The 17258-nt window shown below is 38.6% G+C and overlaps 1 protein-coding gene across 4 annotated transcripts in view; it reads left to right on the forward strand.

The window, feature by feature from the left end:
• LOC114244085 (proton-coupled amino acid transporter-like protein pathetic) overlaps window positions 1–17258 on the forward strand; it is a 49843-nt gene that overhangs the window by 25257 nt on the left and 7328 nt on the right. For 2 of the 4 annotated variants that reach the window (XM_089732451.1, XM_089732452.1), the window contains exons 2-7: window positions 1114–1277; window positions 11039–11122; window positions 11519–11669; window positions 14239–14360; window positions 15780–15864; window positions 16951–17192. In XM_089732451.1, coding sequence (XP_089588577.1) covers window positions 1213–1277; window positions 11039–11122; window positions 11519–11669; window positions 14239–14360; window positions 15780–15864; window positions 16951–17192 — 749 coding nt within the window. In that variant the 5' untranslated portion in view covers window positions 1114–1212. Of the gene's footprint in view, window positions 1–1113; window positions 1278–8824; window positions 8987–11038; window positions 11123–11518; window positions 11670–14238; window positions 14361–15779; window positions 15865–16950; window positions 17193–17258 lie in introns of those variants that run through there. The other 2 variants (XM_089732453.1, XM_089732454.1) reach the window with 2 other exon arrangements.

Genomic DNA, 17258 nt, shown 5'->3' on the forward strand with positions numbered 1-17258 from the left:
CACACACCTTGAAAATGCTATGCTTACAACACAGTATAAATAAAATAAATAAATGAGAACAAATCACGCACGGTCATTCTGCTCTAAATTAGGATTCCCTGTGTTATGGGTATCAGAGACTGATATAATTACTTATATATACATATACAGATAACAAACACCCAGACAAAGTCTAAACAATGCTATTAATCACATGAATGCTTACCCAATGTGAGAATCAAACCCACGACCATCGCCGCAACAATCAGGGGCGCTCTACTGCTTCAACGAGTCAATCATGATGTAGTAATCTGCAGTATGATGTAAAACTTACTAAAACGTGTAGACCTGGTCTCCGGAACAACTCGTCTTCAGCTCTAACGCTAGGAGCAGGCTTAGAGACCCCAGTAACCATACTCGTTGAACTCGACAAAGAGTGCAACCTAACTAATGCATCAGTTCGCTGAGTTTCTCACCGGATCTTCTCAGCGTAGTAGATCACTCTCTCACTCGTAGTAGATTCATTCGCGAAGCAGTTGCTCTGGAGTTGTTAGGTCTCCTTCGCAGACGCTCGGGCCGCTGTTAGCAAATCCCACCCCTCCTGGCTGAGCCTTTGCTCGCCCACCTGTCCTGGTGAAACTGAAAAGGCCTCCGGGCCACCAGTAATCCCTCAATCAAAATATATACCTAGTCAGGTCATAAATTCTGTCACATGTTTAATGTAAAATAATTGAAACAAGTTTATTCATTATGTAACCATTCATATACCAAAATGAACTTAACAAAACATAGATTCTTATGACACTACTAGTAACCCTTTACTCATAAAAAAAAAACAGTAGGCCACTTCTGAAGTGATTGCATGACTTTAGGTGCACTTATTCATAGTACATATTAAATAAAAACTAAAAGCGTGTTTCTAATTTAGTAACGTTTTTTTTGTCATGAGTCAGCCAAGGTCGTTTCAGATAATAGCTATTAAAACCTGTGTGGAACGATTATTGGAAACAATGAAATGAAATATACAATGGCAATCCGTTGGCAGTCACCATGAAAATTCTTGGAGAAAGACTCGCCTGCGATCATCTTAACGAAAGCACGTTAATTATTTGAATTGTGTTCAATCTGTTACAGGTACTATAGAGTGTAAAGTGCCAATGAAGAACAAACCTCAAGAAAATATCAAGATATTTGGAACTTCAAAGTCATTTAATCTCTTATTGCATATAGAAGATGGAGAAGACGAAGCCATCAGCTCCTCCCATTCAACTTGTTATGGACGATAACTACAGCTCGAAGTAAGTCAAAATAATATAATTCAAGACATCAAAAGTCGCTTAATGTGTGGTCCGAGCCAGTTTTACTGGTGGCAGGACCTCTTGTGTGTCCGCAATGGGTAGGTACCACCACCTTGCCTATTTCTACCGTGAAGCAGTAAAGCGTTTCGGTTTGAAAGGTAGGGCAGCCGTTGTAACTATACTTGAGACTTTAGAAGTAACATCTCAAGGTGGGTGGTGGCATTTACGTTGTAGATGTATGTGGGCTCCAGTAACCACTCAACATCACCGCGGACCGTGAGCTTGTCCACTCATCAAAGCAATAAAAAAAAATACAAACAATTTTCATTTCATTTATTGTTTTTTTTATATATGTATAAGCCGTCAAACACGTGTAACAATATAAAGGCACAATGAAATACAATAGTCAATTACAGAGTATTATGCTGGGCCCTTGAGAAAACAATTCAATAGAAAACATGTAATTTTCATAATATGGATCCCAGCCTCCGCCCACACTATTTACGTCTTTGCAATTTTATTAAGAGCAATTTTTTAATGGTCGCAGGCATGTTCTTTGCGACATTAATGTCGATCGATGTTCACCATTAACGACCGTAAGTCATAGGGGCCCATAAGGGCATGTTTAGCTGGAATAGCCTCTAGAGCCTTAGCGATTAGGTAGGAAAAAAAAGTGTGTGTGTCCGCTCCGACGCACGACTGGAGTTTACTGGATATAAAAAATTAAACGAAACAATACGAGAAATAGTTCTATATTACGACAACACGATACACTACAGATTATTAACAAATTAACGAGACACAAAACAAACGACTAACAAATATATGAAAATACAAAATGAGAGAAACGCGCGATCAGTACGAGGCTTTGTGGCGGACTGCCGGCGCAGCAGCCCGGCGCGCATTTCGTGTGACATGCGCATAACGCATTTCGTGTGACATGCTAGTACGATTTTGGTCCCCATAATTTTCATACCCCGGGCCTATATATGTAAATCGATTCTAAAGGAGTAAACTCCAAAAATTTGGGCACCTGCCTTCACATAACTTTAGTTAGGTACTGAAGTACGTACCCGATATGCGTACTTATTCTACAAGAATCTCCGCATAGGCACAGCCCAATGAGTTTCTCGCCGAATCTTCTCAGTGGCTCACGTTCCGGTGGTAGATTCTGCAAAGCACTGCTGTTTACTAGGGCTGGCAAATCCTCTCAGGTTGAGCTTAGGCATCTTAGGCTACCAGCCTATAGTTAGGAAAAAAACAAGAATCTTGTACATCAGTCCCTACAGTAGCTACTCTTACTCGCGTCGTCTTCCACATTACTGAAGCTAGGGATACCTTCGATGATGCTCCTCGATCTGTGTCTGTCGTTGACGTCACGAAGGAACCAATGAAATTATTTTCATTTATGAAGGGAGCGTAGGCATCTTGATTCTTGTTTATATTGTTATCGGTATCAGGAAGTGGAAGGAGAAAGCCCTGAACAGAGCAGTCTGGAGAGACATACCGTACCAAGCTAAGGTCCACCCTGGGCTGTAAGGCCTAAGATGATGATGATGTAGGCGTCTTGATCGAAATCTACCAGGATTAAAACTATTATTGTATACATATACACATGACGTATGTTTGAAAATTTTAAATAAACATACCGTTGGGTTTGATTAAATAATTATTGCGTTAAAGGTTAAAACGTTCACGGATTACCAGGTGTCAAATGGAGGAGCCAATATATACACCAATAGGATACATTACAGACTGTCACCTAACCCTAAAGCTAAGATTCCCTGTACTATCTTGAAGTCGTCGTGGCCTAAGGGATAAGACGTCCGGTGCATTCGTGTTGAGCGATGCGCCGGTGTTCGAATCTCAGGCGGGTACCAATTTTTCTAATGAAATATGTACTCGGCAAATGTTCACGATTGACTTCCACGGTGAAGGAAAAACATCGTGTAATAAAATTGAAACCCGCAAAATTATAATTTGCGTAATTACTGGTGGTAGGACCCCTTGTGAGTCCGCACGGGTAGGTACCACCGCCCTGCCTATTTCTGCCGTGAAGCAGTAATGCGTTTCGGTTTGAAGGGTGGGGTAGCCGTTGTAACTATACTGAGACCTTACAACTATATCTCAAGGTGGGTGGCGCATTTACGTTGTAGATGTCTATGGGCTCCAGTAACCACTTAACAACAGGTGGGCTGTGAGCTCGTCCACCCATCTAAGCAATAAAAAAAAATAATAATAATAATATCGGAACTAAATACGGGTATACATTTAAACACACATATATATAAAAGGTCGCACCCACCTTGAGACATGAGGTCGAAATCTCAACTGTATTGTATAACGACTTTACCACTCTTCAATCCGGAACGCCTGACTGCTGCAAAAATATCCAGTATAGTAGTACCTACCCATGTGAACCTATAATACGCCCTCCACTAGTAAATACAACTCGATAATCACAGTACGGTGATATAACCAATATATATGGTATAACCAATCGCAACTGACTCCCTCATGAATCCCTCATACGCCCTTCACGACACCCCCGAGAAATAATGTAATAACTAAAATATCAGATTGGGAAATTAAAAAAAATGCATTTACAATCAAGATTGACTTGGTGTCGCAATAGTTATAATTAGTGCTCCTGACTATTACGCATCGAGAAAACATTCGTGTGATAAATAGGTTTCTTTGCTCTTTTTCTGGATGTTTATTATCTATACATGTGTATATATTTAGACGTATATAAGTATGTATATAAGTTTCTGGTACCAATAACACAGGGAATCCAAATTTTGGGTCAGATGACCGTGCGTGATATGTTCCCATTTATATGCATTCTATGTGGCTCTCAATAATCTACATTTATCGTTAACACAAACACTAACTAGAAATAGATTATCAACTGGCGGCCCTTATCATAATCACGACACGATTTCAATTATGTAGATACGTAGATACTTAATCGTCTAGAAATCCTTTGATGTTAATCTAAATCCTTGCTTGAGAATCTTATGTTATCCTTATGAATTACATCACTAATTAGTTAGAGCTTGTAATGAATGCTTCTGCCCCAGATACGATGTTAGGTGTTGTTCACGCAATACCAAGAATTTATGTAAGCTAGATAATAAACTACATAATAATATGCATTGATAATAAATTTTCAAGTTTTCGTAATCTAGAGCAAGGATGAGCAACACGCGGCCCGCCAAGCATTTCTAAAATTGAATTTATTTTATGGACTTTCTCGTTTCTATTCGTTTTTCTGTTCTTTTATTGTTTGTTTTTATTGGAACGAAGTTCCTTACGGCAGGCTTGGAGGGGATAGGGATTTTGCTGTGCGACCGAACTGAAAAAAATGTGATAGTAAAACCGTAAGAAAAAATCCGTGGAAAAAAGTGCGTGGAATAAAACCGTTAAATGAGACGTGCGCAGGCGCGACAGTCGTATACACAAGCGAGTAGTGTATAATACCTTTCTCTTTCTCCCTCTTTCTTTTCGTTCTCTCATCCCTTCTCTCTCTATTTTGTAATGATTTCTATTTCTATGTAATTTTATGTTGTCAAACAAAAAAAAGACATATTTTGTTATTTTAATTGATAATTTGAATTACGATTTTATTTTTATTTTACGTAATTTATTTTATTTCCTAAAATACTGAATTTCCTGAATACTTTCCTGTACTTAAATAAAAACTAATCAGCAAAATTTAAGAGAAAAATCAAGAAAACCAACATAAAATTGAGCACGATTTTTTTTTTTGCAAATTGTGTCGATTCTACATTAGCCGAAGGAACTTCGTTCCTACCTGGTGTCCCACGACACCACATAATTAGTTTTATCTTGAATTAAATTTAGTATGTGAAATCTTTACTTTTTTTTTAGTTTTATATTTTTTATTCTAATATCTATTATAAATAAAATTTCGTAAATTATTAATAAGATTTAATCTATGTGTGGCCAGACAAAAAAAAATTGAATTTAAATTGGCCCATTTAATAAAAATGTTGCTCACCCCTGATTTAGAACATACAAGCTCTGATGGTATATTTATTCTTAACGCGAACGAACGAGCTAAGCTAATTGGAAGTTTTGTAGTCATTGTTCAATAGAACTGTGATTTCGACCTCACATATCGAGATGGATGAATTATTTACGAAAACAATAGATTTTCTTGCTATCCTACAAGTTGTTGAAATGTTTTAGCCTGAATCACGAATGAATAATTAATGTGAGTTTCGTATCAAAATATATTTAATTATATTACAAAGGAAAACTCAGAAGTTCTCAAAGTTTGTTCTGGAGTATTAAATTAACCCGTCACTCGAACGTTGAGGAAAAATTTACACGAAAATAATATTTACGCTATTCGACTTTATGAAGCATATTTCAGTCTGTATGTCTAACTCTAAGTATATGGAAAGCACATTTCTCGAAACGACTCGAACTTTACTGATTGTACGTTGATTGTACTATAACAAACTTTCCACGTAACATCAATAACTACTGTACAAAGTTCCAAATAAATCGTAGAAGCGACGCGCAAATATACAGAGAATGAAATAATAAGAAATCGAACAAAACCTAAATTATTAATTTTCTAATATATATATATTTTGATTGAGGGATTACTGGTGGCCCGGAGGCCTTTCCAGTTTCACCAGGGCAGGTGGGTGAGCACGGGCTTAGCCTGGAGGGGTGGGTGCTAACAGCTGCCGTAGCGCCTAACAACTTAAGAGCAGGTGTTTCGCGAATGAATCTACTACCAGATCGTAATCGCGACTCGCTGAGAAGATCCGACGAGAAACTCAGCGATCTGATGCTTAAGTTAGGTTGCACGTCGAACTCTTTGCCGAGTTCGTCCAGTACGCTTACCGAGGTCTCTAAGCCTGCTCCTAGTGTTAGACCTGAAGGCGTCCAATGCAACAGCTATTGAATCTAATGGATACGTAAGGACGTGTCTAGGGCGCCGACGGTGACTGGCTCCTGCGTGATCAGGATTCGGGGAGTAGTCAGCTACGGCAACGATAAGGCGATTATCATGACAAATAGCCTTATCGAAGTATTTCTAATCAAATTTGAGTATATTTGTGCTCTAGGGCTTCTTAAAGGCATTGAACCGCTGATACTATACTGAGCACCCTTTATGGGTAAATTGTCACGTGTCCTACTTGACTGTGAGTCGTTGCTCATGGACATTAGACATTAGTAGTTTCAAAAGCACAGCCACGGAGTTACCTGCTGTCTATAAGAGTATTTTTAAATCACGAATAAGTTCGTTACAGAACCGAATGTGATGAAAGTGTTCTCTGGAATCTTACATGTGCTTCAGCGCACTAGTTCTGATATGAGCTCTGCCCTGGCAGTGAGTGATCGGATGGTAAACTACAATGGGTAATGGGAAAATTGTGAGCAATATTTTAGAAGTCAATAGCACCGTTGCGGTAAAGTTGTACTGCTACACCAGGGTTGAACCAGAGATGTCACTATGCCAAATCCCTCGTCCTTGTATCGTGTTCCTCAGTGTTGAGGGTCGTGAACTTTACGGAGCTCTTTTGTTTCGACTATGTTCCTCCATTCCTTAATATTAGAAGTCATCCATAGAGGTTTTCTTGGTTAACCATTTTAAATAGAAGAAGATAGAATCGTCTATCAAAAAATCAAACAAGCAGAATATTTAACTTGCCTAATTACTAATTATGAGCACAAGTTTAGTAGTTTGATAAAATTCTATTTGTTTCTGCAGATGAGTAGCCATGCGTTCCATTTCGAAGGTGGACCAGCCGATTTCATATCAAAATTGAGCCTTCAATGTGAAATCTCAAGGCCAAACACAAAGGCTCACGACAACCGCTTAGCTTAAGATATTAGTATATAGTATACGATAAATAAAACATACAAACAACAACAGGAATGTTGTTCTTGTTTTAAAATTTAAATATCAAATAAAACTACACGTGTAATTAACAATTGTCAATGTATCTGTTCTGTAAAATATGCAATAGATGTAGTAGTGTATATGCAATTTTGAGACTGAATTCTCAGAGTGAACACACAAAAATTTTGGATTCATAAAGTGCAACTTCTCACCTATAAAGGAAGGGCATAGATTCTGCTTCGCAGCAGACATAGGCGGGATGATTGTAGCTACTCGTGCGGACTTATAATACGTCCTATCACGAGTAATTAAGAAGTTTGATAAAATTTTCGGGCTCGATATTTATTGTACGATCGTATGATTCGCCCATCGTGAAAGTATTTTATCGACAAGCTGGTATACTATTAATATCATTTCCATAATTTAAAAATAAAAATGCACGATTACTTTCCGGCCAAAAATTACAAGAGGAGGTACTAACACGTATAGGCCCACAAAGACCTATCAATAATAAAAGAAATTCATAAATTTTGGCTTATTTCATTTAGCTACACCGCATAGCTCATTTGCCGTTGAAGACTTTCGTGAATGCGTGCTAGATGCGTATTTGTGTTAAATAATTGATATATATTTTCAAAATCAAATCCCTGATGTGGTCACATCGCTGGAAGCAAATCTTACCGATGACGCCGTAAATACTTCAGTCACTGTTCTGACTGTAAGATCAGAAATCGACATCAAAAGCTAATTGATATTTTAGTACTGCGCGCAATGTAATATTCCAATCCAGCATGCGAGGTGAACGCCCTCGCATAACACGACTCTCGCTGAGTGCGGGTACATGAAACCCGAACTAACCCAAACGACGTGTACATATTTCTACTAAATTGACAATTTTCAACACTTTTACTTATTTTACGATGGTCTTTATTTCCATTTTACACGGAACGTTTTTGTACGCAGTTTACTGTTTAAAACCATTTTAATAAAATCTTTAAAAACTTTAAAAAAGTCGTCGTGGCCTAAAGGATAAGACGTCCGGTGCATTCGTATCGAGCGATGCACTGGTGTTCGAATCTCGCTGGCGGGTACCAATTTTTCTAATGAAATACGTACTCAACAAATGTTCACGATTGACTTCCACGGTGAAGGAATAACATCGTGCAATAAAAAAAAACCCGCAAACCCGCAAAATTATAATTTGCGTAATTACTGGTGGTAGGACCTCTTGGGAGTCCGCACGGGTAGGTACCACCGCCCTGCCTATTTCTGCCGTAAAGCAGTAATGCGTTTCGGTTTAAAGGGTGGGGCAGCCGTTGTAACTATACTGAGACCTTAGAACTTATATCTCAAGGTGGGTGGCGCATTTATGTTGTAGATGTCTATGGGCACCAGTAACCACTTTACACCAGATGGTCTGTGAGCTCGTCCAGCAATCTAAGCACTAAAAAAAAACTAAATGTAAAACTAAATGTAAACTAAATGTAAGTTCACATTGGTCAATAGAAACCTTATTATATTCTCTTAGTGCGAAAATGATGCAATGGAACGCGAACATTTCATCAATACTGCATTTATTGAGGTTAATTCGATACCAATTGTTCAATTTGCCGATGGACTCATTACCCATACATTTAGTTCGCCCCCCGAGGATCATTTTACATTTGGCATCTCATCACAACGAATTCAGATTAAAATGTTTACATTTTTACATTGATACATTAGACGTCAGTAGGACAGGGTGTGAAAACTGAATAAAAGTGAAATAGTTTTTATTCGTGAAATTATCAAACTTAAATCATGTGGTACAGGTATTTATAAGGTATAATTTAATTTGTGAAGCGTCATATTAGTCTTCTGTAGTATTTTTAAGGAAGAAGTATCCAGAATTGAAGTCGAGATTAATTTTATAGAGAACTAGCGACCCGCCCTCGCTTTACTTCGAAAACTGTAATTTATTATTGATTTCTCCACTATTTAATGGATGTTAATATACATATAAACCTTCCTCTTCAATCACTCTATCTATTAAAAAAACCGCATCAAAATCCGTTGCGTAGCTTTAAAGATTTAAGCATACATAGGGATATAGGGACAGAGAAAGCGACTTTGTTTTATACTATGTACGATAGTGATGCGTGCTATGCTGGTTTACCATCTCAATCTGACTGTAGCTTAAAGGAGGTATTTATAACATACAGATATCAGTAAACTAATAGACTAAGATTCAAATATTGTGTTACCAGCTATTGGTTTTAGTAATATAGACGTGCAGACGAACTCAAAATTTAACTGATAACAGCCCCCAAGAATTTAAAGCCAAAAAGGCCGTGGAATCCAATAAATTATTATTTATACTGCTGGAATAAGAAATGTAATATTGGGAATGTGCTCTGCGAAAGAGAGCCTACAATTTTTTTTATATTATCACGGGCCTCATTTCTTAAGTATAGTTGAAACTGATACTTCAACCTTCTCTCTTTTCAGACCTACTTTGGTAGACCATTTAAAATCGGGTAGAACGTAAGCTCTACGATATATCGAAGCAATAAAATTACAATTACTTTAACTTCTTAAAAAAGCAAAATGGCGCGAAAGATTGAAATCTTTACGGTTAAATCACTTCAATATAAGTAATCCCTCGACTTTAACAACGAGTGTTCCATTAATGTAACGAACGCAGTCGAGTAGGTACTGTGAATTGCATAAAACGCTTCACGTCACGAACGTTAGAAAACCCCTCAGGGACTTTCAAAATCAGTTTATGCTCGTATTATATTTATTAGTGCGTTTTCTTAAGGTCATCTAATCCATGATTCGATTGTCTGCAGTGCTATAGAATATTAAGAATTTAATTATATTTAATTTAATTTACCAGCCTAGCCTTTTTTGCCCTCTTATTTGTTGATAGCCTAAGAAGCTATTCCAGTTATGCCCGGACATGAGTAGGTGTATTTGCTAGCGCTTACCCTGGCAAGAGCAGTGTTTCGCAGATTCTACCATCGGTTCGGAATCGCGAACCACTGAGAAAACTCAGTGGGTTGCCTATGGATTAGTTCCCTCGTCGATCTCTTCGACGATAGAATCGACGAATTGGACGAGGATGGCGACCAGTGCTTGAGGGTCCTAAAAGCACCGAGAGTGAATCCAGGGGACCTGACAAGACATCTTTTGGGCGACAACGGCTCTGCGTTGTTCTATCGCGGTTGGATAAGTCGATCGTAGACAAGTAGACGACGACATATGACTCATTTCTACCTCCACCATGTGCAAGTGGTTTAACCCTGAATTATTTTATAATGTCCGTCTTGGTCTTTGAACCAGCATGTACTAGGCACCTTTACGGCAGTTAAAGGCGGGTTTATATTACTATCTAATGTCTGTCCGACAATTTAGTTCAATTGAAATTATTTTTATGTATTTGGAGGTCGTTGGCAATAACAATTAAGTAAACGCGACCTCTTGATTACGGATATAGTGTTCGAATTAAAACGCGAGATTGGTATAGTTGAGATTGTCGATTATCGAAAATCAAATGAAAATACTTAATATGTTTTGTGATAGGCAGGGTGGTGGTACCTACCCGTGCGGACTCACAATAGGTCTTACCACCAGTAATTACGCAAATTATAATTTTGCGGGTTTGATTTTTATTACACGATCTTATTCCTTCAGCGTGGAAGTCAATCGTGAATTTGTGATTTGCTTCCAGCGATGTGATCATTGTTGACAAAGGCTGTAGGGATATTTCGGTTGTATTTAAAAATCGTGCCGATTGTTAGTATGTTAATGGAAAATAAAGTTAGTTTTGTTCCGATAGCAGAACTAATTTCAATGTTGACAGGTTTTTATTCTCGTCCTTTTGTGCTTTCAGAATTGAGCTGGCTTACAATGGATCGCGAGAGGACATGGGCCCATACGTGCCAGCAAACCATCGACCTATGGAGTCAAACACCTCGTGAGTTTGTTTTTAATTTTGTTTACCGAACATACCATTGTTTTTTTTTATTGCTTTGATGGGTGGACGAGCTCACAGCCTACCTGGTGTTAAGTGGTTACCAGAGCCCATGGTCATCTACAACTTATGCCGCGACCCACCTTGAGATATAAGTTCTAAGGTCTCAGTATAGTTACAACGGCTGCTCCACCCTTCAAGCCGAAACGCAAATGTACATAGAAATAATTCAACACAAAACGAAAAAAGTACTATTTTCTTACTTTCTTCTTCGAAAGAAGAATAACGAATTAAACGTGAAAATGAATCTCAACACATTGTCGTCAGATACTACGAGCGAACACTATTAGTTATTTGTTTGTAAATTACTACTAATTTTAATACTACTACTAATTTTAGGAGTTTCGGTGCCCTGGCCCATTTACTGAAAGCATCCCTCGGTTCTGGTGTACTGGCTATGCCGTTGGCCTTCAAAAACGCTGGTCTCCTCGTAGGCTGCATCGGAACTATGCTTATTGGACTTATTTGCGGACACGTTATACATATCTTGGTAAGTTGCGTTTCTCATCCTCGAATATACATCACTACATAGTATAAAACAAAGTCGCTTTCTCTGTCCCTATATCCCCTATGTATGCTTAAATCTTTGAAACTACGCAACGGATTTTGATGCGATTTTTTTAATAGATAGAGTGATTGAAGAAGAAGGTTTATATGTATAATATTAACATCCATTAAATAGTAGAGAAATCAATAATAAATTACAGTTTCCGAAGCGAAGCGAGGGCGGGTCGCTAGTATACCTATATATATATTAACAGTTTTTAAGTAATATATCTATTAAAAAAACCGCATCAAAATCCGTTGCGTAGTTTTAAAGATTTAAGCATACATAGGGTCAGATATAGGGACAGAGAAAGCGACTTTGTTTTCTACTATGTAGTGATAATGGTAAATCACAGCGTTCTGGAAACACTGTAGAGAGAATTTCAATCTAGAGTCGTACAGTAAGTGGCATAAAAGGTATGTTGGAAACATTCGATGCAACGACAAAAAGAGATGACGGATTGGTCTTCAAAAAATCATTACAGCACTTTTAACATAGACATGGATGGTAGAAAAGCGACAGTAATAGCTCGAAGAATCCACAATAGGATACCTGTGTCTCCTGGTTAACATTTAGATAGAGTCATCAGTATGACACTCTAACCATAAATACGTAAACAAACTAACAAAAACATGAATGACACTTTCTTAAGTTATTCTTTGACACAGTAAAACTACATTCACTATCAATCACGAACAAACAAACCAAAAAGTTACTTTGTAGCTTATGTAACTGTGTTGAAATTTGGCAATTTTCTCAGCCCTTGAAGTGATGTAATGATTATGTTCAATAAGCATTGAGCTACACTACAAGCGAAGCTATTCATACAAATTGTTTGCTCATAAAAATCATGTAGGCATGTATTGTGTAGTTTGAAAATGTGTCTATGACATTGACGTGATATAACACCTATATTATATAATTGTGGTGGTGACACTTGATGACAGTGAAAAGAACGCGAAAATGTACCATCTTCCTATCAAATTACAATCTACTATAGACATAAGTAATTATCATGACTTCTACGTCCGTTGTTTTGTTTTAAAAAGGTGCTCATGATCAACATTATCTTTCTCCAAAATATAAGATGCTATTGTTGTCTAGAAGGCCACACCAGACCGATGTCTAATTACATGTAAAACTTTCATCAACAATGCAGTCCCACCTTTAATGGTCTATTATAATAAAATTTTATTATAATATGTACCTATAACAATAGATTTAAATAATAATAATAAATAATAAATATTTACTAACAAACACGCCACGTTAACTGGTCCCGTGATAAGTTCGTAAAGAACTTGTGTTACAGGTACCAGGTAACGGAAATAAATGTAAGATTTTTTATTATACACATACATATATTTAATATACATCCATAACCCTGGAAAAGACATTTTATATTTACCATACAAATATCTTCCCTTGGCGGGATTCGAACCCGCGACCCCCTTGTGTAGTGACCATGTCACTTACCACTACACCAGAAGGCCGTGATTTATATGTAAACTCGTGGTTCTTTAATGAAGGCGGCACTCAGTTCAAGGTTCAATCTCTATTTGGCCACTGGACATTCTTACTCAATCACACAACTTGTAGAAAAAATCTCTCCCCGAATCCTGATCACGCAGGAGCCAGTCACCGTCGACGCCCTAGACACGTCCTTACGGATCCCTCAGATCCAATAACCTTTGCTTTAGACGCCTTCAGCTCTAACACTAAAGGCAGGCTTAAGGACCCCGGTAACCATACTCGTTAAACCCGACAAAGAGCTCGACGTGCAAACTAACCCATGCATCAGCTCGCTGAGTTTCTTGCCGGATATTCTCAGCGAGTCACTATTTCCATCCGGCAGTAGATTCATTAGCGAAGCAGCTGCTCTTGAGTTGTTAGGTCTCCTTCGGAGGCGCTCGGGCAATTGTTAGCAAATCCCACCCCTCGTGGCTGAGCCTTTACTCGCCCACCTATCCTGGAGAAACTGGAAAGGCCTCCGGGCGACCAGTAATCCTACAAACCTAAAAAAAAATTTAAAAAAAATCTTCGCATCTCTTGCCATAGAATAGTGAGAACACTTTAAAGTATTTTATTATACAACCTTGGGCATTCGCTTTCTAATGACGCTTGCAAGTATTTAATTGTGTTCGTAGATTTAACAACATCGTGTTTCGGTAAAAAAATGTAAACATTAACGGTGAATGACCTATTCAGCTTAATTCAGCTTCGTTTAATTTTAGATCGGAATTTGCAAATTGTTGAACGTGTAAATTTTAGAACGGTTCTTTTAAGATGGGTATTTGGTAGGCTCGCAGTAGGATAAGTAAGATCTCATTTCAGTTTTACGTGTCTTTGTGAGTAGCCTTTTAACGGAGTAATTATATCTGACGCCCTAGCAGTAATATTGTCGGGATGTTAGTTATAAAATAAGCATCTTATCTGATTGTCTAGTAGTATGTAGTCTAGTAGTGTCTAGTAGTGTCTATAGATAGTAAGTAAACATTCTAATATTTTTTAGGTAAAAACATCACAGCAGCTTTGTGTGGAAGTAAAAAAACCGGCATTAGGTTATGCTGACACATGCGAAATCGTCTTTCAGAATGGACCGACACCTATAAGGAAATTCGCATCGATTGCCAGGTATGTAATTCATAGACTCCTCAGGATCCACTCGTAGTGAAAATGAACACCTAAGTTTTTTATTTAGTCATCTGTGAGCTAAGTCTAACTGGTGGTAGGACCTCTAGTGAGTCCGCGCGGGTGGGTACCGCCACCCTGCCTATTTCTGCCGTGAAGCAGTAATGCGTTTTGGTTTGAAAGATGGGGTAGCCTTTCTAACTATACTTGAGACCTTAGAACTTATATCTCAAGATGGGTGGCGCATTTACGTTGTAGATGCCTATGGGCTCCAGTAACCACTTAACACCAGGTAGGCTGTAAGCTCGTCCACCCATGTAAGCAATAAAAAAAAAACGTCCAGACCGCAAGACATTGTTTGTTCATTTTGTGCAAAACATAAGTTCATAAATCGAGAAATACATTCTATAAAAAAAAGATGTGTAAGGTGATGACTTCCGTGGAGCGCAAATCTCCTTGCCTCTCTACCCCCATGGGACGCCGAAACTGCGCCGCAGCTGCCCACAATCTTAACTTTCATGGAACGCTCTTGATTCATGTTTTCCTTGTTTTTCCTTTTATTCCTTTAGATGGGTAGACGGGCACACGACCCGCTTGGTTTTATGAGGTAACCCTAGTTAATGGATATCACTACGAAAATAACACCATGATATAATATGAAGTCGATATCTCAATTTTATATATTAACTAGCCGTACTCGCCCGCTTCGCTGGGCATTTAAAATTAACATTATTATTTATTGTCATTATTATTAGGGCGTCCAACACTCATATAAATATTAGCCTATCCATTAAGTACAAGTATTTTCTACATGGATACCAAGATTCAAGTCAATCGGATGCATGGTTCAGTAGTTATAACGGAACATCCGTAAAAACCACTGTAGATTTATATATTAGTATAGATTGTCCCATCCTCCAAATCGGATAGCTTGACTACTCTATATCGGAATACGTAAAATCCTATTTAATTTTGTTCAACATTCGATCAGCTAGTTGGTAGTTTCTTTGATTAATTAATATTGTGCTAACTATACTGAGACCTTAGAACTCATATCTCAAGGTGGGTGGCGGCATTTACGTTGTAGAGTCTATGGGCTACAGTAACCACTTGAACTTATGGGCTGAGCTCGACCATCCATCTAAGCAATAAAAATATATAAAAAAAAACTATCTTCTATTTTTATTTTATCTCTACATTTACTTTTCTTTTAAATATTATAGTACGTGATTACAAAAGTTGAAAAGTGATCACAACGTTGAAAATAACAGTCGAAAATAATAAGTTCGAGATTAAGTCATACAATCAATTCTAAAATTGTTTCCAACTCGCAAAAACGGAAGAAATCACGATAGAGCTGAATCAAAAACATTAATCTTAAAATTACCAAATCGAGCTAATGACTAATACAATTATTTACAGAGAACTAGTGGACTGGTCGTTGGCTGTCACTCATATGGGAGCGTGCTGCGTGTATGTTGTTGTTATAGCTGAATCGTTTAGACAAGTAAGTCCGAAACACTACTTTAATAGCGTTGTTTGGTATCATCTGCTCAGTGCTTTGTTTCCATTCAGGAAATCCGATCGAAACTATGCATTATATCTTAATATCATTATTTATTTTATGTCCTTCTTCAAACGAGGCTTCTGGAGAGTATTAAGTGGTAGGCAGCGGCTTGGCTCTGCCCCTGGCATTGCTGAAGTCCATGGGCGACGGTAACCACTCACCATCAGGTGGACCGTGTGTTTTTCTGCCTACAGGGGCAAAAAAAAAACTCAGTTTTCTGAAGCCATTTATTCCATACTGTCGACTTTTTTTTTTTTTTTCCTACCTAAGCTGAGAGCCTTGAGAGGCTATGTCAGCGTAACCCTAACTTTTGTAGGTGAGCTCACGGGGCTCAAACCTGATGACGTTGCTAACACGAACCCTAGCAAGAGTCGTGCTTCGCAGAATCTACCACCGGATCGGAAACGCGACCCACTGAGAAGATCCGGCGAGAAACTCAGTGGGCTGTGTCTGGGAGTTAATTTACTCGTCGAGCCCTTCGTCGCAAGCGACGGGTTCGACGAGAACGGTGACCGGTGCTTGAAGTACCTAGAAGCACCGTTAGTGGATCGGGAGGATCCGAGATGACGTGTTTTGGGCGACGTCGACTGCTTTCCATTCTGTCCGCAGGATCGGGAATGTAGTTACCGGCGGCCACGATGAGAGGGTTCTCGTGTCGTGCCGCTTTATCGAAGTGGCGCATTGACGCCGACTGCATATACTTACTGGTGGACTCTAAGTCCAGGTCGTCATGGAGGTCGACGTTCCTGACGAACCACGGGGCTCCGACGGCTATCCTGCAAAAACGGGATTGAATAATTTGGAATGACTTTAAGTGAGTGCGGGCCGCGTGAGCGAACACTACACTTGCATAGGTCATGACGGGGCGTATGCAAGTTTTGTAGAGTGTCACCTTATTTCTAAGGGACATTTTACTTCGCCTACATATCATCGGGTAGAGACGTCCTAGAATGAAGGCGGCACGATCGCGTACTGTCGACAATTGCCAGTTTCCGATATTAAGTATTTCTCCATGTTCCATTGCAGGTCTCAGTCGAATACGGAGGTCCTGATTGGTCGGTAACAGCATATTGCGCTCTGACATTGATAGTTCTCGTCCCGCTGACGCAAATAAACAAACTAAAATATTTAGTACCTTTTTCGGCAGTCGCTAATTTTGTGTGGCTAGTGTCTATATGCATATCAATATATTACTGCTTGAGAGACACTCCTGATATATCCGAGAGGAATATGGCTACATCTATCGATGGCATCCCAACGTTTATTAGGTAAGTTTTAGATAAATATACATGTATAATCATCTGAGAAAAGCCCACTGTTCAGCATAGGATTCC

This window comes from Bombyx mandarina, chromosome 13 (genome assembly GCF_030267445.1).
Source record: "Bombyx mandarina strain Sakado chromosome 13, ASM3026744v2".
Taxonomy (NCBI): Eukaryota; Metazoa; Arthropoda; class Insecta; order Lepidoptera; family Bombycidae; genus Bombyx; species Bombyx mandarina.